This window comes from Citrus sinensis, chromosome 3 (assembly GCF_022201045.2).
Source record: "Citrus sinensis cultivar Valencia sweet orange chromosome 3, DVS_A1.0, whole genome shotgun sequence".
Lineage (NCBI taxonomy): Eukaryota > Viridiplantae > Streptophyta > Magnoliopsida > Sapindales > Rutaceae > Citrus > Citrus sinensis.
In genome coordinates, this window is record NC_068558.1 from 167,187 (window position 1) to 180,072 (window position 12,886).

Here is a 12,886-nt window from a genome sequence, read left to right on the forward strand (position 1 = left end):
ACTTGTAACATATGGTGAGAAAATATTCTCGCACACAGAATATAGATCAGGTGCTTTGCCGCACTCCTTCAAAGTTGTTATGTACAAATAAAAGGAATTAAATATAATCATGGTTTCGTTGAGACCATTCCAGAATACCGACAAAGACAGCAACGAACAAATTTGGCAGAATATAATATTCCGGTGGATGACTAGGAAGAAGGCCGTGGCAATGGGACTGATTAAGCAGTGCAGTATTGTATGATAGCAACCGCATCCTTATCATATGGGTGTTCCCAACCCAATTACAAACTCCGCGGAATATGTGATGATGATGACAAAATGTACTTGTCCAAGCCAGAGGCGAAACAAGACTTGGTAATTTGATCTAACAAATCAGCTGAGAAAACCGATAGAAAGATTTTATTTCTAATTTCAATGACACGGATGCTATCAAGAAAGTAGCATTGTTCTTAACATGTTATTTTTGTCCGGAACCGGAGGCAGATGCGATAACTAACGTCAGCTGTCGCCTTGCCCCAAAAGAAAAAAGGTTAAAAATTACTTGTACTATAGAACGAGGAGTCTTCGATTATTCCACATCTCTTCCGAATTTTTTTCACTTCAACCAATGACAATTAAGAAGAGTACGCCCCTCTTCTCTCTTGTTTCGTAGTGATGAATTCGAATGAGATACATAATTGATGGGATCACTGGAGCTGCAAATGTGCTGTCAGAATGTATGGAAGAGTAGCCACTTTCTTTCTGGTAGCGTTGAAGTTGCTGCTGCGGCCTGCAAATGGCACTGCACTGTCCGGACTGCTTTTATCTAACTCTAATTAAGGGTGAATGCTTAATTACAATTATATATAAATTAAATCGTAGATCCTCTGACTCTTGCATAATTGATCAACATATACAATAAACTGATGTCCAGCAGCAGTAGCTGGGTGAATGAATGGGCTGCTGCGCTTTTGCCTTTTCAGAAACCATTGATTTACATCTCATTCAATTCCATGCTATATATACACAACATAACCACCGGCATGGGACCAATTGAAGGTAGTTACGGATATATTTATATATATATATCTATTCAGAAGGCTTTTGAAAAGGGACTGTGAAGTTGTTTTTTATTTGGCATATGGAATGGATTCATGTTTTTTGGTTCTCTTAATTAGTTGCATAAATGTAACCCAAAACATCAAATTCATTGAAACTTGATATCTAAGTTTTGTAATGCCCAAGAGCATTACCATCTCAATTGTTAAGACTAGTCTTTAATATTAAAGTTGCTCCATCGTCTACAAGCTTAATCATTTCGGCAAGCAGTGCCAGTTAAAATGGCATCAAACGAGCACCTCTTAGTCAAATCTGGTCGGCATGTTCTTGGTCAAATTAATTTACACACATGTATTTATTGGCAAAAGTAGCTGTTAAAGCAGATAGGACCAGCAAGCGTGAATAAACACATTAGTTACATGTAATTACAATGCACAAAATGATAAAGCTACGCAATATAAATTTACATAAATATTGTGTTTATTCACGCTTGCCGGTCCTATCTGCTTTAACAATTTTGCCATTTGTTAGATTAACTTCAAAAAAAAAAATGTTAAAAAATAGCAAGCGGAACATTTTCTAGCTTGGACAATAAGATAGAAAGTTCACTGATAAGAATGTGCTATGAAAGAATATGAGATCTAGCTTTATTGAGTTAACGTCATTGGTTAGGAAACTTTGTCACATGGTTTGAAAATGGATTATGAATACTAATTTCAATATGTCAGGGAAGCATCTAATGCTTTCAATATTCTGTATCCAGTCTGCTGTGTTTTATTGTAATTAAGATTTGACACATTGTTCTTTCCCGATTGTAAAGTATATGAGGGCACTGCTCATTGTGTTTCAGAGATGAAGTATTAGATGCTATGTACTGTGCTGCAGAGTGGGGAAGATGCCTGCGGCCTGCCTATGACCCATTTCTGGTTATATCGATAATAAAAAAAGCTTGACTCTAGCATAGAGAAACGTAAGCCCAACAATCAATGTCTAGAAGGACATGCAAATGGAAGTTGTGGCCAACGTCATGCATCAACCACCTTCTGGGATGAGCTCAGGCATCGATGCTCAGGCCCGACAACGATTCCACAAAATCTCAATCTGTTGAAAAGTATCTATCAAAAGAAGGCAAAAAGAAGAGAATAAATATTAAACTATTGTCAAAGTTGGTTGCTTAAAGCATTGATGTGATTTGAAGAATTTAATCTTGCTTTGTGCCCACTTATTCTGAAGTCCATTTATTTAGAGTTACAAAATGATGTTTGTCTGAGGTCAGTTATCGTATAGACAGAAAGAAAGGAAGAGACAGGTGAGGCCTCGCTAGCTATATCGATAGCCGTCAACTGAGTGGTTCTGATGAAGAGCTGCAATGAATGGAAACCTTTAATTGCAATGATAGCAGTTGAGTTTGGCTTTGCCACTGTGAATATTTTTCTTAAGAAAGTCCTTGAAGAAGGGATGAATGATTTGGTTTTTATCACATGCCGGCTGTTGGTTGCTACCATTTTGTTAGCTCCAATCGGATATTTTTGGGAAAGGTAGTGACTCCTTCAAGTTGCTTTGATTCTCATTTTCTAAATAAGTGCCCCAGCTTAACCCAAGCTCCACCTCCACATATAACTGTTTGACGGAGTCGGTAAGCTTGACTTCTTTATGCGTCGAAAGCATTTCAACGGCTAGCTATTTTGTATGCTTGAATCAATGACTATGATGAACAACTTTTTATCAGCTGTACCTCATCGCCAATGTTTCATATTTAGACATTTAAGTTACAAACTTGCTTGCAGGAATAGTAGACCGAAGCTCACACTTCGCATCTTGTTTTGCCTCTTTTTCAGCGCGATTGTCGGGTTAGTTACATAGTGATATTCACACAGCCTTTTTAATTTTTCATCTGTTCGCGCCTCACCAATGATGTACTTTTTTGTTGTAGGACATCGCTGACTCAATACTTCTTCCTTCTTGGAATTCAATACACATCTGCAACATTTGCATGTGCCTTCATCAACATGGTTCCTGTGATCACATTCGTAATAGCTCTACCATTTGGGTATGAATAAGTAATTATCTTCTTGATTATATTCCTGTGCAGTCCCTGCATTAGTAATTTTAAATTTATCTGTTCAATCATACTGCAGACTAGAGACTGTGGACATAAAAGGCATAAGTGGAAAAGCTAAAGTAGTGGGCACCCTGGTGTGCATTGGCGGTGCTATGGTGCTGACTCTTTACAAAGGAATGCCTTTGTTTGACCATTCATACTCTCAAGCTGAAACTGCAATCAATGTTATGCATATGCACCCCACCAGAAAGACTGAGAGATGGACATTTGGTACTATAGCTTTGACAGTGGGAACCCTCTTGTGGGCTTCATGGTTTCCTATTCAGTCGTATATAGGCAAGAGATACCCCTGTAAGTATTCAAGCACAGCCATTTTGAGCTTATTTGGTGCCATTCAGGCGGCTATCTTGTGTTTGGCAACTAACAGGAACCATTCTGCATGGAGTTTCAAGGGGAAGATAGAAATTATATCAGTTCTCTATGCTGTAAGAATTACTATTCCCGTCTTATGAGTCAAAAGTATTATATCATGGGTGCACTAGTAGGATCAGATCTTTGTACAGAAGTTTTTGCTGTAATGTGATGAGAGGTAGGGGACTAGGCTAATGCTATCGACAAAAAGGTCACAAACAGAAAAAAAAAAATGGTTGAGATACTGTTATTTTTCAGTTCAAACTGATAATTCTGCATCTACTTATTGAAATCTAGGTAAAATGGTCTCGTTTTATTAAATCGTGATGCACTGTTTTAAAATTGGTCGTTTGTATGTAACGAAAGCTCTGTTTATGCAGGGAATCGTGGGATCGGGTTTGTGTTATGTGGGATTGACGTGGTGTGTCAAGAAGAAAGGTCCTGTCTTTACTGCAGCATTTAGCCCCCTTGTGCAGATAATGGCAGCAATGTTTGATATTCCCCTTCTGCATGAGCGACTTCATATTGGAAGGTGATTTCTTGTTTGTACCAATTAACAAACATTGATCGATACTGCCTGTATTTACAATCCTTTTGACACTTTACTGAACAGTCTGCTGGGATCAATTACTGTGATAATCGGATTGTACATTCTTTTGTGGGGGAAGAACAAAGAAATGCAGAATTGTGTATCAAAGGTAACTCAAGAAGCTGAAGATATCAAGGAACAAGAGCCACAGTTGCCAGTCATCACTGTCTCTGCTGCTGCAGATTGTCCTTGAGATCAAGCAGCTTAATATTTTCTAAAATGCAAGCAACTATAGTTGAAAGTTTATGCAATATGCATGGTTCGTCAACAAACTCTTTTTGTAAATTCCAACGAGTTCTTTCAATCTTTCCACAAAAATAAAAGTTAAGGAACTCTCCCTCCTTTTTTTTAACGGCTGCAACTTGCAACGTCTGCCCAGTACTCTTCGGTCGTAATAATGGAGTTCATAAATTAATTGTGAAGCAAACTCGGTATTCTTAGACCTATGCAAATGGTCACTTTTCTGCACCGGGCATGTGCATATGCGAGGAAACTCTATCAAAGTTTCTTTATCAAGAAGCCGTGCGTTAATATTCCAGTTTGAAACGTAATGGTCGCCATAAAAGTGACTGATCAAGAATGAGATTGAAGTTTAATTTAATGTTAATGCGAGAAGAGAGTATATATAATAAAACAGAAGCAGATTGGAATCAGAATTACACGGTATAATGGAGCAGAAATTACAGTGAGAGTAGCATTTATTATCCAACACAAGGCTTACGTTGTAGAATTTCGAGACTGGTTCAAGTTTAATTGAGGTACGATTGGCAATATTGCTCCCTTGAAGCCCAACCTAAACGTTAGAGCCTGCGACAGCAACAATCTGCATATTGATCGTTGATCTGTAATTGGGGAAACACTTGAGCAATCAAACCATCTGGCTAGGAAAAATGAGAAATATTTAGATTATAGAATTGAGCAGAAATCTGAATGATCGAGCACAGATCATCAGTTTGACGGCAGTTACAAGTTGCTTAATTGAACTACTTGAATTTATTATTGTTAAGCATAACACTCCATTGAGCAGACACACAAACACACCTTGACCATCATCTACAGACAGTACATAATAAATTAAATGGAATACACACACACACACACACACACAAACGTATAGCCTCCAAATGCTATAGATAGATAGATACACTCAGCTGACCATAAATTAAGAAATTTGCAAACGAGATGGAATATTAAAAAAGCAGTGTAGTGCAAAAGACTTATTATTATGTGAATATAGATATATAATTGTATATATAGCTAACTATTAAGACGGTAGTTGTTGAGCACGCGCACTTGTTCGATGTCTGTGTGTGTGTCGGTGCTTTTGCATATTTTAGGCGCTCATAGATGAGGTCAATCAGAATGCTGATCAGTGTGATGGTCACTCTTGAAAGTTTCCTTATCTTTCTTCTTCGCCTTCTTTCCGTGCTTGTCAGCTGGTTTGTGGGCATAAACATCAGTGATGTCCAAGTGAACACCGGGATCATTGGTGCTGTAGCTGCTACTCAGCATGATTGAGTTATTAACAGCTTGGAAATTGCTGTTCACATAGCTACTCAGCGGCTCATGTTGAGGCTCTGTCTCACCATGACCATGAGGATTGAGCTTATCATCCGACGTTAGCTCGGTTCGCATGGTGGCACCGGTGTTGCTTCCCGCAAGCGTAACGATTCTGACACCATCTTCATGATCGTCCTCTTCATGGTGGAGCAGGCTTGAAGAACCAGGCTTATGATGATGATCAGTAACGCGCCCGGTTATTGCATTGACCATGTTTCTGATTTCGCGATCGAGCTCTTTATAATTCTTATGCCTCTCTTCTTCAGTTGGTGCCTGAGAGTGACCGTGACTGGGCTTCGTTGTCTCAGAAAGCATGGTGTTTTACTAGTTTTATAAAAAAAAATGAGAGACGAAATGTGCGCTTGTTGTTGGGGAAATTGGAGTTGGGATATAAATAGGAATAGCTAAGAGCTTACTGTTTGTTGAGAAACGAGAGAATAAAGGTGGTGGTGGTGGTGCCTTGCCTTGCCTTGCCTTGGATGGCAATGCAAGGATTTTAATTTATTCCAGCTTAAAAGAGGAGGATCACTTGACAAGGGGTTTTCATCTCATATTCAACATTTACGTGATTTGATAAATTGCTTTTGTGAGCTACACTCTCCCTGCATCTCTATTACATTTGTAACACTTGTCATGGCAAAGAATCATTCCACTCACTCAAATGCTGGCTTGAGTGTGGGGCTTTCGAGCCCGACTAACAATCAACACAAAGACGGCCATATATTTGTTCCTGAGTAGTGGGTGTATTGTGTTTGATATGATGAGACCTAAGAGAGACTTGGTGATATATTCTTTCTGTCTAAGCAAAAGAAGGGGGAATCTAAAAATCTTTATTGAATGATGATCTGTTTTGTCACTGCCCGTATGGTTGGCCTGATCAATTAGTTCAAACAGGAAAGGGGAAAGAGTGAACACGCTGGCGCTGTATATGGTGTGGGCGCAATGGGTTGACGTCTGACGGCAGCTCTTCCTTTTTTATTGTGAAACTAAAATAATGTTTCCATGCGAGTGGGGTTCGGGGTGTACGTTGGAGTTGGACAGCTGGAGTGGGTGGTAAGGCGCAGTCCATTGGCTTTATTTACAGAGTCCAATATTAATTAATGAAGGTGGTTTCACTGTAACTGTCAGGTGAAAGTGAACTAAAACCGCAGCGAATGATTTAAAAAAAAAAAAAAAAGTCGGCCAGTCCCTGTTCGGCTAAAATTCAAGATTGAAGATTCGAGTTTTTTTAAGAATTTATTTTAAAATATCATCCGAATCTCTTCCCTTAACTAACTAAATTTATTTATATCTGTCATCTACATTTAAAAAAATAAATAAATTATTATATTTATTTTGTCATATTTTCTTTTTTTTTTATAAATAATATCACTAGAATCTCATTTTTTAAGTAATTAAGTGTTAATTTAAGATTATGATAACTGATAAAATAAATTATTTTTACTGTATAGATAAAGTAAGCGGCTGGTTAAAAAATAATTTAGTATTTAATAAAAATATTATTGTGATTACCATAAATTTTAAAAAACAAAGTACCTTTATGTAGTAAATTTATTACAAAAGTTTTATATGATGAACAAAATAGACATTTGTTTTAATTTTTTATATATCAAAATTATATTATAGTAGGAATTTTTTAAAAAATGTGAGATGGACTATGGTTTTTATCAAAAATTAATTTTCTACTCATATTTTAAAAAGTGTAACAAAATTATTTTCATTAAAATATATGAAATAAGTATACTATAGCGTTTTAATTTTAATTTTAATTTCAAATGGGGCGTAAATTGATTTTGAAACTGCTAAAACCCTCATATTTGATTTTTAAATAAAAGAGAAAATAAAAGATTTATGTATAAATTATTTTATACGGTAAAAGATGAAGGGCAACAGAATTAGAATTTAGAAAAACAGAGTAGTAATAAGCACCAAAGCCCGAAGGTGATAGAAGCGGCCCAGTCAGTGTAGGCGTCGCATCACTTTGAGAACAGAGTATAATAATTAAATTTTACGATTATATTATCGAGATAATAGAAACCGAATTAGTAAAATTAAAAGGAAATCATTATCAAAGCCCCTGCACTGCACAGTTGATTAAACCGACGCATTCATCAGGTACATGATTTTATTTATCTTACTCAATTGATTAATTCATTCAGTGTTTTAATACACACACACACACACACACACACACACACACACACACATACATATGTTGTGAGCATGAGCTTCTCGAAGACGAAAATGATTATGAATTTATAAATAAATGAATGTTGATGTTATTGGAGGATTACAACTAATTACGGTGGGGTTTTTGGGTGAATTGATTCGAAAGTTGAACCAGATGCAGAATGGTGGAAGCAGCGACGAACGAGACCTTGAAAAGCAGGGGAACGAACAAGAAGTTGATAATTCTACCGACGACGCCAATTCATCCTTACGCTTACCTACCATTGTGATTTCTAATGGAGAATCTCATATTGAACCCAATGGCAGTGACAAATCTAACTCTTCAAAGGGCGAACCCCCAAAGAAGGATATCCTGTCGCGGACTGCCAGCTCTCATGAACAATGCAGGTATTTCTCATTCTCTACTCCATAGTGTTGCCCCAAATTTTAATATTAGTTTCTACTTTAGTATATTTTTGTGATTTCCACTGCTGTTAAAAGTTGTGAGTGGTTGATCGATATTAGCCAGGATATGCTCGACCAAACCTATAACTCATAATTCAACTTTTTTTATTTTAATACGATTATATTTCCTTCCAGATAACTGAGGACAGCTTTTTTTTTCTTTTTTTTCTTTTTTTGATGTTGCTTTTCAGAGTGTGTCAGCAAGATAAGGAAGAGGTTCTGATAGATCTTGGATGCCAATGTCGCGGTGGCCTTGCGAAAGCCCACCGCACTTGCATAAACACTTGGTTTCGCACAAAAGGATCAAACAAATGTGAGATATGCCAGTAATCATTTTGCAAAATTCATCGACGGTATAATCTTAGCTTCGTTTCCAAAATATCATGAAATGATTGGTTTTTGTTTTTCTGCAGACAGGTTGCTGTAAATGTACCAACTCCAGAGTCCCAACCAAGTGTAAGTATTACCAATCATCTGCCTTTGTTCATGATTATATTAGCTTAATGCATGGATGGCAATATGGCATTTTGTATCTGATGCTTTTCGATATGGTCTCTATAGATTTTGTTGATAACTCGCTTTTCTGTTTTCACAGCCTCAAAATCCCAATCTTTCATTGCTCTGACCGTTAAAACTGATTAAGTAAAAGTTGTAACCTATCGATGCTGTCTGACTTCTTTTTCTTTTGTATCTAAACCCGAATTTTTTGTATTGTCTTACAATTCTTTCCGGCTATTGTATTTTCTTTTTAAGTCTGGAGCTGGATTTGCCATGAGTTTGTGTTGTGGATCCATTAGCATACCCTCGTAGGTTTATGTTTTTATCTAGGTACATCATGGCCTAAGCCCACAAGTTACTGTCAAGTCTGGACGCAGATGTGGAGAATTGTGTATTGAATAACACTGCCCATTTATAACTTTATTAGTGATAAATAAGATTACTGGATTGCAAGGGCACCAATTGGTACAAGAAACTATGAACTTGGTTTTGATACGAGTTTGTATAAATTTTAATTTTCTCATGATTCATGTAGCAGACAAATTACTTGGTATGGAGTATTGACCCAACCTTCAGATCACAAGATCGTGAAAGGGTAGGGTCTAATTGTGGCCAATTTACTGGATCATTTTTGTAATCATATCATGTAATGATGTTCTTTGCTTTGGTTTAACATTGAGTCATCAGTGTAACAGGGATGCTTTAGTCCACTTTGGGTGGCATTCTCGATCCTAATCGGTGGACTCCTCTTGGATGTGTTGATTTCAATAACCCTTGGTGTCTCTGCTCTGCCAGTTAATATTATCATAGGTACGCTATTTAAACTTGGAGTGTGTCCTGTCCATATGCAATCCTGCTTCTTTTTTGTTCCCAACATGCAAGATGACGCTGAACCTGAGATACATTGTCAGGTGTCATTGTTGTGCTTGGACTTGGAACTGCACTTCGACTTGCCTTGGAATTTTGCCGTGAGTGGAGTTTGAGGAGAGTTGTGCAAAGGGTAGAAACAAATGTAAACCTTGGATACCATCCTGCATTATAGGCAAATCTGTATATAATGAAATTTAGAACTCAGAAGTGAAGTTATAATCCATCAACCAGTCTATAAATGTTCATCTTAGTAGTATTTGTTGTTTTATGAGCGCATCGTTGTTGGTTACTGCTGACATTGGTGCACTTTGATGGATGTTGGAACATCATTTCTTGGACGTATTAAAAAGCTATAGAGTTTGACATGAAGGTACCATATGGTATGTGGATAGCTTCTCACATCTCTTCCGTGAGTACAGAGTGAGTTCCTTTTTTTTTTTTTCATTCCTCCGTGAAAGGTGTACTGAATTGATAATTGCTATTTCTTTCAATGTGAATGCATCCCATGCCATTTCAAAGGAATAGCATATGAGATTAGATATTTTCAATTGATCATTGCTAGGACATGGTGAGTTTGATCTCGTAACGTATTTTTTGTTTCAGTTTTTTGAAATAAAAGCTCAAAAGGGACAAAAGTTTCAAAAATTTCATGCCAACCAAAAATATATATATATCATCCCCATGAAACTTAGTGCCCTAAGGTTGAGGAGGTGACGGAAATCAAAGGTCGAATCAGGACATTACTGGTGACATAGCCAGATCAAACTCAACGATCATTTCTTCAAGGGTCTAAGTGGCCCTTTGGTGTTTGGAAACACTGCAGTGAAGACATGGGGAGATTGGGCTTGGGGAATGTCAAATTTCCATGCTTAATTTTTTAGGAATTATAACAGCCTCTGCCTCGTGCCTGCAGAGTATATTTGTTTAGAGATGGCTACATTTTACTGGTCTAGCAATCTTTCTCCTTTTATCAAATCTTGTAAAAAGTGAAAAAAAATTTTGACAAGAATAGTAGTAGTAGAACAAGTTAATTGGGGTTTTCGATTAGCTAATCTTTGAAAACTCTGTTTTGAATTATGAAAGAATGCTTTCTTTTTTTTTGTTTTCCAAAAAGTAAAAAAATAATAAATGAAGAAATAAATAAATAAATTTGGTAACTAAAGAAATATGAAATGAAATTGAATTTGTCGGCTGCGAAAGTCGCTGCCTTTTGAGTTTGGCTAAAAGGAGCAAGCAAACGGTGATTCCAAATAGTAGTTGATTCAATCAGATTGTGCCGTAAAATAGAGAAAGTACATGTCTCCAACCATAATTTGGCATGTTATAAAAAATACACGTTCTTTTTTTTATTTGTTCAATTTTTTAACTCAAAGTTTGTAAGGTGTATACTAATTCACTCTATCATTAGGAAAATGCTAGTTACCCGAGTCAAGTTGCAGGTCAAATCCTGAAAGTAATAAATGACACCGTTTCAATCTTTCTTTTTTTTTTTTCTTTCATTCTCCCTAAAACGACGTCGTTAAAACTTGGTTAAGGCAAAAACAACAACAGCCCCAAATTGCTTTCTTTTTCTCTTCATCTCACAACCTTTCTCCTTCTATTTCTCTTTAAAACCACTGCTTTCTCTTCCCCTTCGTTTCAACAGCCAGCATCAATTTCAGAGTTCCTTTCACACAAATGAAGTCAGAGAAGAATATAATACGAAGGCGAACCACACTAGGAGCTGATAAAGAAAATAATTTGAATAACTTATAATCAAAGATTTAGTGCTCAGATTTCATAGACATGCATTTACAGCTTTCACCAGAAAAAGATAAAACACATACCCAAACAATGTTTCCCAGTTGTGGAACTTTTTTTAATTTACATCATGAAAGAAACTAGGGCAAAATAGAGGAACCAATCACAGCCTACATTCTTAAACTTGCAAACACGAGACAGGAAAAGTGGTGATTGTTTTTTCATTGATGATATGCCTATACAGGAACCATTTGATCTGCAACACAAGCCAAACTCAGCATCAATCTGACGATTTCCACTGTATCATCCAGATAATACTTGGTTTTGCTAGGTTTTCGACCATCAGTACATGCAAAAACTTCTGCCCCAAGAGCAATGGATGGACCTGCCATGGAATTGATGATTACTTCAAACATATCCTCATCGGATCGGTCATCACCTACACACATAACAAAATCAGGCAACATTTCCCTTTCTTGCATGGTGGAAAGTAATCGCTTTGCAACAAGACCCTTATTTACACCCTGCACACAAACAAGCACGTTAGGGACCGTCCCCAACATTAAAAATGAACATTAAGAGCTACAGCTTGGATAAAATAAAAACAGACCCACTGACCTTTTAGCATTATTTCACTTAACACATAAAATTAATGCCTTTCTTTTACATAGAAATAGAAGGAGAAAGACTGTGAGATAAAGAGAAAGAGAATATAATTTGGGGCAGTAATAATTTTGCCTTAACCAAGCTAAAACGAAGTTGTTTTAGCTTGAATGAAAGGGAAAAAAAAATAGATTGAAACGGCATCATTTATTGTTTTCGGGGTTTGACTCGAGATAAATAGCAGAACTCTTATCATTAATAGAGGTGAATGTTTGATGACATCACAAGAATAATATAGTCATTTAATATGATGACACCATATTCCGTGTAAAAAACTTCAATTTAACATTTGATGATGTCATGAGAATAATATAGTCTTTTAATATGACGACGCCGTATCCCCAATAAAATAACATCAATTTCCACTCAATGATTACAAACATTACTAATTTTTCATTCTTAATTAGATAATAGAATCTGTTTTTATTTTTTTTAACTCTAAAACAACATAAGTTTGTTGAAATATATCAAAGTCAAGTTATTTTTACTTTGATAAAATTTTACCTGCTGAAACAAAGAAAAAAGCATTTAAAATCAACTTCAATAAAAGATGGAAATTCAACAAATTTCTCGAAAAAAAACTAGAAAAAGAAAGAATTCAAGCACTAAATGACGTAATCTGATGAATAAGTTAGCTACAACTTCCCTTCACTGAGAGCTTCATAACACATAATATATGTCCAAATCCAATATTATTTAGCATATATAGTTCTTATTGAAAGACGTACTATATAATTCTAAATTATATAGCATTTACATTTTGAATTAAAGTGAGAATCCTAAGAAGTCGGAATCTTGGATTGAGAATATGAGTAAGT

The 12,886-nt window shown here is 36.3% G+C and overlaps 3 protein-coding genes across 3 annotated transcripts; 2 read left to right on the plus strand and 1 right to left on the minus strand.

The window, feature by feature from the left end:
• The first annotated feature begins 1,587 nt into the window (after positions 1–1,587).
• LOC102616679 (WAT1-related protein At3g30340) lies at positions 1,588–4,541 on the plus strand. Its single transcript, XM_006477439.4, has 6 exons — positions 1,588–2,579; positions 2,829–2,891; positions 2,975–3,091; positions 3,180–3,588; positions 3,895–4,046; positions 4,128–4,541. Exons 1-6 carry the CDS (start codon positions 2,398–2,400, stop codon positions 4,294–4,296), a joined length of 1,092 nt encoding a protein of 363 aa, XP_006477502.2. The 5' UTR covers positions 1,588–2,397; the 3' UTR covers positions 4,297–4,541.
• A 536-nt stretch (positions 4,542–5,077) lies between these two features.
• On the minus strand, positions 5,078–6,420 carry LOC107176843 (hypothetical protein). The gene has a single exon (XM_015529834.3). The coding sequence runs from the start codon at positions 5,976–5,978 to the stop codon at positions 5,457–5,459; it is 522 nt and encodes a 173-aa protein (XP_015385320.1). The 5' UTR covers positions 5,979–6,420; the 3' UTR covers positions 5,078–5,456.
• Positions 6,421–7,929: 1,509 nt separating this feature from the next.
• LOC102620817 (uncharacterized) lies at positions 7,930–9,837 on the plus strand. The gene is made up of 6 exons (XM_052437934.1): positions 7,930–8,240; positions 8,489–8,623; positions 8,711–8,753; positions 9,334–9,390; positions 9,491–9,605; positions 9,707–9,837. The coding sequence occupies exons 1-6, from the start codon at positions 7,930–7,932 to the stop codon at positions 9,835–9,837; spliced, it is 792 nt and encodes a 263-aa protein (XP_052293894.1).
• The last annotated feature ends 3,049 nt before the right edge of the window (positions 9,838–12,886 follow it).

Excerpts from the sequence above, each read along its gene's own strand:
- LOC102616679 (XM_006477439.4), top strand. The coding sequence starts at position 2,398 with ATGAAGAGCTGCAATGAATGGAAACCTTTAATTGCAATGATAGCAGTT. Across the intron at positions 2,892-2,974 it reads TTTTTCAGCGCGATTGTCGG|GACATCGCTGACTCAATACT; the intron begins GTTAGTTACATA and ends TTTTTGTTGTAG. Across the intron at positions 3,092-3,179 it reads GTAATAGCTCTACCATTTGG|ACTAGAGACTGTGGACATAA; the intron begins GTATGAATAAGT and ends ATCATACTGCAG.
- LOC107176843 (XM_015529834.3), bottom strand. The coding sequence starts at position 5,978 with ATGCTTTCTGAGACAACGAAGCCCAGTCACGGTCACTCTCAGGCACCA.
- LOC102620817 (XM_052437934.1), top strand. The coding sequence starts at position 7,930 with ATGAATGTTGATGTTATTGGAGGATTACAACTAATTACGGTGGGGTTT. Across the intron at positions 8,624-8,710 it reads AACAAATGTGAGATATGCCA|ACAGGTTGCTGTAAATGTAC; the intron begins GTAATCATTTTG and ends GTTTTTCTGCAG. Across the intron at positions 8,754-9,333 it reads CTCCAGAGTCCCAACCAAGT|ACAAATTACTTGGTATGGAG; the intron begins GTAAGTATTACC and ends TTCATGTAGCAG.